The following is a 7,273-nucleotide window of genomic DNA, read 5'->3' on the forward strand; positions in this document are numbered from 1 at the left end:
CGGCCCTACTGCGCAGCCCGAGATCTCCATACACCTGGGAAAACTCGGGTCTCTCCCTCAATTGTTTCCTGCTCTTCCAATCTTATGTGGAGAGCTGGAATATGCTCCAGCAGGTGCTGGTTCCCACCCAGCTTGGGCTCAACCGTGTGTCCCAGGTGCTCCTTTGGCAGGGCTGGGGCCACCATCCACATTTGACACCTGCTTTCAACTCCCTGTCCCCACCATCCAGGTGATGAACGGCCCTGGCAACGGGGCACCAGCAGTGGGGGGGACACAGAGAACCTCCCCAGGGACCCACCCCTACCCAAGGGACCCCACCAGTTTCTTCATCTTTACCGGCTGCAGGGCTCTGCGCTGCTCCGGCCCAGAGCTGGGGCTGCTCACTGGGGGTGCTTCATCTTCCTCCACCTCCTCCACCTCCTCCAACTCCGCCTCCTCCTCCTCCTCCTCCTCCTCCTCCTCGAGCTCTCTTCCACACCGCAGCCCCTTCTCCTTCCTGCTCTTCTTCACATCCTGTGTGCTCACGAGGTCCATCCTCCTGCCCTTGTCTCTGCCCCTCGAGTCACCTGTGGGATGCTGCTGCCCCTCTCCTGCCAGCAGCTTCCTCTTAACACCCACAACACCCCCTCCCTAAAAAAAACTGGGTCCTGGCACGAGCCGGACCACGCTTCAACGTCTCTGGAGGGAAAGCTGCGCCACTGGAGTCCGCCTGCTCCCTGTGAGGCATCTTCTCGGGTGGGGGTCGCGAGTGGCTGCTGGGCAAGACGGGTAAAACTGGAGAAAGAGATGACGGGGTGCCTGGAGAGCCCCTGGATACCTGCGGGCCTTGAGCAGGGCAGGAGGCATCGCAGGCTGCCTTCGCAGCTGACGTTCTCTGGGTGGTCCTGGTCTCCACCGGACTGGTATTGGCGTAGGAGCAGAGCAGGGAGGGAGAGGAGGTCTGCACCGGCTCCCCCTGTGGAGAATCCAGGCTGCACGGTTCCAGCAAGTCGGGGGTGTTGCTGTCAGCAGCCACATCCTGCTGGGTCTTCAGGGAATGGTCTTGTTGGAGGATCGTCTCTGGTAAGAGAAAACGTGCGGTCAGCTCGGGCCCTGCCTCAGAGCCTCGGGTTGGGCGGGAAAGCGTCGGAGCTGGAACAGCGCAAGGGGAACACTACAGCACGGCGAGCCGGCGCCCGAGAGGAGCTACGCGGTCAGCAAAGGGCGAGGAGAGGAGCTGTCTCCTGCCTGAGGCAGGGGGACTCACCATCTGAAGAGTTGAGGGCCAAAGATATTGGGTTGAGCCTGTTCCAGGGATTGTCCAGGGACTCCGACAAGCTCTCCGACACGGCTGTTGACTCGGCAGCTGCAATGAAGTCAGGGGGGTTGGTTTTGGCAAAGAAAGCAGCTGCTCGCTCCCAACCCTGCAGCACCGGCAAAGAACCGTGCATGGGGTCTCGGACAGAGACGGACTCAAAGGGAGCTCCGAGACCCCTCTCCAGCCAAAACTGGGGTGTCCTCCAGCCAGACTCCTTTCAAGATGTTGGCCTCCTTCCACGACCAGCAGGTAGCAGAGAGGCAGACGCTGCCCAGAGAGCAGGCAGGCAGGAGGAAGACCTTCTCCGACACCCTACACTGTCCAGGACAGCAGCTCCCTTCATTCCCTCCACTATGTGGAGCTCCTGCAGGTATGTCTGCAGCAAAGCTTGGTGACACCAAGCCCAGGGAGGTGACACAAGCCTGTCCTGGTGCCGAACCACAGCCAGGCAGAGCCCACGCTCAGGCAGGCGACTCAGGCTCCGTGATGGCATCAAAGACAAAATCATTTGTTGTGCTCCCAGCCCAATGAACTGAGGGTGCACAGCTTCAGGAGGCTGCAGGAATGGGATTGTCCCCTACCTGCTCAAGGCAGGGCTGGGAGTCCTGGTCTTCCAAAGACCTGGCCACACCAGTACCTTCTCTGCTCAATCCGTGAAGATGGGCTGAGCCAACTTCAGATGAAACTACTAAGAAACTGGATGGGATCTGGAGGTCCCACTACTCACAGCTGGTTTGGGAGATGACACCTGGGTCATCTGGCACCGTCCTTTCATCACTGCTCTTCCCAGGAGTTGCTTTGCACATGTCTGCAATGAAAGAGGTGCTGCAGGTTGTGTCCCAGCATGGAGCACAGCCAGAGCAAAGGAAGTCATCTCCCCACCCCACGCAGACCCTTATTTTGCATGCTCGGATGCTGAGCTGCCCGCCTGCCGCCCCTGCAGACGAAGCCACCGCACTGACCTGCCTTGGGAGCGTCGCAAGTAACTGGTTCCTCCTCGGGAGGGATCACCAGCATGTTGGCCGGGACCATGAAGATGTCCTCACCCCGCTGAAATGAGACGCATTCCATGGCTTTCGCTTTTTGCCCACTCGAGCCCATCCATAGCTGGCAGCTGACCACCACCTCTCTCCTCAGCAGCCCTCCAGCTCTGCCCTTCCCCTTCCTTCTCCCACCCCTCCAGAGCAGGGTCCCCACCACGAGGTCTCCAGCAGCCAGACCAACCTCTTTCCTGCGTTCCACCTCCCACTGTGTGATGGGAACCTCGTCCTTCACTGTCTCCTTGGGCACCTCTAAATCCAAGCACTCCTGAGCATTTTCCCTCAAAACCTCCAGCTGGTTTAGTCTTATGGCGTCGATCAGCTGAGAGATGGACGGCTCTGGAGCGAGAGCACATGAGTGTCAGTGCAAAAGGCAGCGTCAATCAGGCACGCCTCTCACTTGCAAACGCTTTTACTCTGCTGCACAACTGTCACGCGCACTGAAACCTGTGGAAACGCACTAAGTTCTGCATTTCCTTTGCTTCTAGGAACTATCTTTCCTTTCTCTGCACAGGTTGGTGAGCATGCAATGATCCCCTGCTTTATCTGTCAGCACCACCTTGTCCTGGCAGCCAGAGCATGCCCCCCCTCAACCCTTTACCTGAGCTGGGAGCGTTCTTCAGGGCGAGACTCCTCCTACAATGACCAAGAAGACAAAGCCTGCTCAGGGCTGGGACACACACAGGCCAGCAGCCCTTTGCAGCTCTCGGTCGCAGATCGAGAGCCACTGCTCGGTATCCCGGGAATACCCATCTGAGAGCCCTGTTCTTGGAAACGAACCAGTGGAGACCCCTGAGGATCTCTAGAGTTGGGTCTCCAAGAGTGAAGAATGAGCTATGCAGGGCTTCACCCACCCGGCTGTGCTGCCCACAGCTGGAAGATGCAGGTACTCCTCCCAGCTCCGAGGAGGAAGCTGGGTTGGAGAGATCTCCGTGTCACCAGGATCTCATGATCTACTCAGCTCTGTCACATCCTGGGGCAGGGTGTCCCACAGGTTAACCAGGAGCTGCCATAACCCATGTCTGTCCTGATCAGCCTGCTCTAACCCCCCCTCAGAGCCTGCGTGCTCTCGTCGTGATGTCTGGACACATTCCCCAGCACTTACAGCCAGAGATCCTTTATCTTCAGCAGCACAGAGGGCTCCTGGTTCCTGCAGCAAGAGAGAAGCCAGTTACCAATTCCCTCTGCATCCCCACCTTCCTTCAAAGCTTGTGAAGGAGAGCTCCTCTTTCAAAGAGATAGAAATCCCCATCACAACCAGCTCACACCAGGACTCCCAGCATCACCCTGAGATGAAGAAACCCCCCCAGAGCAGAGCCCTGTGGACCATACCCGTTGGATGACTCCAACCTCTGTCTCTCCATGGGCAGCACCATGAACTGCTGGGCCTTGAGGTAAAACTCACAGTCCTCCTGCAGGCAAAACGGAGCCCATGAGGCACCTCTGCAGTCCCATCTCTGCTTCACCCCGGGGCCAGTCAGCACCCACACACCCACCCCAGCTCTGCCATCAACCCTCCACCCTCAGTGAGGGCCCCTCCCCCAGAGGACAACCCCCTCCAACACAGGGTTCATACCCTCCCACATCAGCTGATGGACCTTCAGAAGAGCCATAGGCCAGGCTGGGCCAGCCCGAGGCCAAGGGGGGACACTCCTGGACCCCTGCAAGGGGACAGCATGCAGCTCAGCCACCAGTGGACCACGCAGGAGACAAGAGCCGTGTGACCCCAGGGAAGACGCACAACATCTGAGCTCACAGCATCCCCAGTGCCCAGGCCAAGCCACCATCACTGCCAAAGACCCTCCCCAGAGCTGCACATGGAAGAAGAGAAAGGCCACCCCTCGCCCGCTTCCCACTCCTGAGAGCGGCTCAAAGCAGGTAAGCATCCAGGAAACAAGGCAAGGTCAAGGAATGAATTGCTTCTGCTCATTGAGAGCACTTACCAGCCTGGCGTCCTCCTGGAAACACACTGTGTACTTCTGCAAGACGATGATTCTGCAAATGAGGCTGGAAAACCTGAGCTGCATGTGGGTGCTAGAAAAAGAGCAGAGCAGGAACGTCTTGGAAAAAAGAACGGAGTCAGACCATCCAAACATGCAGCAGGGCTCCCCACCCAGCTCCCCAGCCACATTGGGGCACACTGGAACATGTCTCAGCATGAGCATCAGGGACCAAGGGCTCCTGGTTCCTGTAACTTATTCCTGCACTGGCTTGGCTAGGGGCCCCCCGACAGTCTGGGGGTGTCCACAGGGGGAAACTGAGGAAAGCACTGAAGCCCAGGCTACCAGGGTTAATGCTCTGGCTCCTTTCACAAAGGCCATGGGCTCCTTAGCCCTTTCTAATCACATCTACCTGGCAGCTTCTGCCATCGACCCCTGCCCATGCTAGCTAGCCAAAACCAAGCCCCAGTGTCCCAATTTTTTTCAGGTTGTGTTTCAGCTTAACACAACATGAAACAAGTCCAGGGAGAAGCCCCACTAGCAGCTGTAGAAAACTGCTGTCCCAGCCACAGCCGAGTCACGGTGGAACCCACTTTTCCTCTGCCTGCAGAGCTTCGGCCGTAATGACCACGCGGATGTAGTAGGACCCATCGGAGACCTGTAGGACGGCATCTTGGAGGACCCCAGGTTGGTCTGGAGCAGTTGAGTCCCTCAAAACCTATTAAAAGATTGAGGAGAGGAGGGGGGTAAACAAGCCTCACTCAGGCTTCCCAGTGAACAAGGATCGGACACACCAGGCCTGGCTGAGAGCCTGGACTCTCAGGAGTTCACTGTGAAGGCAGGTGATAATGCTTACCCCAAGGCCAAGGGGTCCCAGCTGGACCAAGCAAGCTCCATGCCAAGAGAGAGCAAGGGACACACCACATTGTACAAGAGAGCAATCAAAGGCAAAGTGGGAGAGGAGCCACAACCAAGCAGTTTTTTTACCCAAACCAGCAGCAGGAGTCCAGTCTGGGAAGGCCTGGGACATACACTCCTCCACAAAGCAGAGGGAGAGAGGGAGCGAGGGAGCAGCAGTACCCAGAGGATCACTACAGCCCTTCCCTTCTTTTGCCTGAAGTTCCTGGCGCAGCAACCCTGAGCCTCTACTAAGCCATGTCCATGCTGGGTCAAAACAACCCCTGAGGGAAGCAAAAACTCTTCCTCCAAGTCTCATACCTGCCCGCTCCATGGGCTGGGAGCTGGGGATCAGTCCTGGCCCATCCTAATTCCTGCACCCCTGGGCTTCTCCTGGTACACACCTACGGTATGGTCACACATGTCACCTAAGTCATTCACCTGACCGGTGATGTGGGGACACAAAATCCCATGCCCCACCATGCACAAATGCCACCTGCATCTGACAAGGGGTGCACACCTGCCTTGTCTCAAACATCTCATCCACGGAAGACATTAGGAGATTGCTAACAAGAATGCTGTCCGTGGTGGGATGCTGCTAGAAGCACCCAAAGGCTGCGAGAGAACAGCAAAGCAGAGCACTGGAGCCAGGTCTCTCCAGCATCCAGGTCATGACCACAGCCCACTGCAAGGCAGGAACCACACACCCTGCCTATGCCGGTCTCACGTCTGCTTGTGCACCCGGTTGTCTCCCTCATCCTTCATCCAATCCCTCCAAGTCCACAGCTAATGACTGGCAGTGCTGACCCCGCTTGGTTTTTTTGCCTCCTGCTTCCTTCCGCTGCCCATCAGGCCTCAAACAGACACGAGTCCCCTGACCAAAGCGACCTCCTGCCACACAGGACAGACCGAATGTCACAGACATCGCCAGCGCTACACAAAAAGCTCTCCAGGAACTACACAGGAGCAGGTTTTGTGCCTCAGAGCCCTGTGCTCTGAATCACCATGCAAGAGGCTTTCCCAGAAGAGCCAGCATCCATGGGAGGACAAGCTCGTGGTCCCACCAAGGCTCGCCACCAGACAGGATGAGGCTCGACACCTCAGCAGGTCCCACTTCTGCCTCATGCTACCCACTGTCAGGATCACCCATCAACTGGCACGGTACAAGGAAGGGCAGGATGCGAGGCGGAGGAGGAGGAAGGCAAGGCAGCCCATGACTGCCAAACCAGGAGAGGAGGGAGATGACCTTGGAGACCACAAGCCCTTGGGATGAGGGCAGGGCACACATACCAGAGGTACAAAAATCAGCAGCAGCTGCCCCAGAAATGGGCAAAGCAAAGCTCCTCCGCCTCAAAAGAACAATAATCAGGGAATTGAGGAAGAAGGGTTGCCCACCCACAGCCACTGAACTGGGAACTGCTGAACATTTCCAGGAATTCGGCTTGCAAACACTGCTGGTGCCCGGTAGCAGAGTCTCCCTTGGTACCCACCCGCAGGACCTGCGCGGCCAGGAGATTCTCGCTGGAATTCGGCTGGTCATAATTCACCAAGAGGTTCACAATCCAAGGCTGCAGGATGTAAACTTTAGGAGAAGACATGTTTTTGGTCCCATACACAAACCTGTGAGAGAAGAGATGGGACACCAAATCAGACCAGCGGAATGCTGTAAAGCTCTGGCACCCCACAAACAGTTTTACGCCCCAAACACAGCCACAACCCCAGAGGCTGGCTTAAATCCAGCCCAAAATCCCCTCACTTCTCCGCAAGCACACCCATCCCAAGGGAGCCATGCCAAGGAAGACATGTAGGTCCCACAGCTTCCCACTTGGGTGTCATGGCGCTGGGATGTCAGCAGGCTCCGGAGGTGCCAGTGGAATGGGCCAGGGCATTTGCCCATCCACTTCAGGACATTTTTTTTCCCACCTCTTACCATGTTGTTTATTATCCCACAATAATTATTTTCCTGTGCCCAGGACTTAAACATCACTCCCTTAACTGCAAAAGGGGAAGGGTCTCTCTTTGCTGGATAAGGGCTGTGCAGGGGCTATGGGGACAGGCAGGGAGGGCTGCGGGGACAGGCAGAGTTTGGGGACAGGGAA

At 57.2% G+C, this 7,273-nt stretch overlaps 1 protein-coding gene across 1 annotated transcript in view; it reads right to left on the bottom strand.

The window, feature by feature from the left end:
• Window positions 1-6,794, bottom strand: part of ACD (adrenocortical dysplasia homolog (mouse)) — a gene marked incomplete at both ends in the record, with an annotated part of 6,910 nt that extends 116 nt beyond the window's left edge. Inside the window, 11 exons of the mRNA XM_010161724.1 lie at window positions 818-1,059; window positions 1,247-1,345; window positions 2,025-2,105; window positions 2,260-2,347; window positions 2,522-2,676; window positions 2,939-2,973; window positions 3,443-3,487; window positions 3,670-3,749; window positions 4,281-4,371; window positions 4,871-4,995; window positions 6,665-6,794. Of these exons, the coding sequence (XP_010160026.1) occupies window positions 818-1,059; window positions 1,247-1,345; window positions 2,025-2,105; window positions 2,260-2,347; window positions 2,522-2,676; window positions 2,939-2,973; window positions 3,443-3,487; window positions 3,670-3,749; window positions 4,281-4,371; window positions 4,871-4,995; window positions 6,665-6,794 (1,171 nt within the window). The remainder of the gene's footprint in view (window positions 1-817; window positions 1,060-1,246; window positions 1,346-2,024; window positions 2,106-2,259; window positions 2,348-2,521; window positions 2,677-2,938; window positions 2,974-3,442; window positions 3,488-3,669; window positions 3,750-4,280; window positions 4,372-4,870; window positions 4,996-6,664) is intronic.
• Window positions 6,795-7,273: the final 479 nt, after the last annotated feature.

Source organism: Eurypyga helias, unplaced genomic scaffold, assembly GCF_000690775.1.
Source record: "Eurypyga helias isolate BGI_N326 unplaced genomic scaffold, ASM69077v1 scaffold36371, whole genome shotgun sequence".
Classification (NCBI taxonomy): Eukaryota; Metazoa; Chordata; class Aves; order Eurypygiformes; family Eurypygidae; genus Eurypyga; species Eurypyga helias.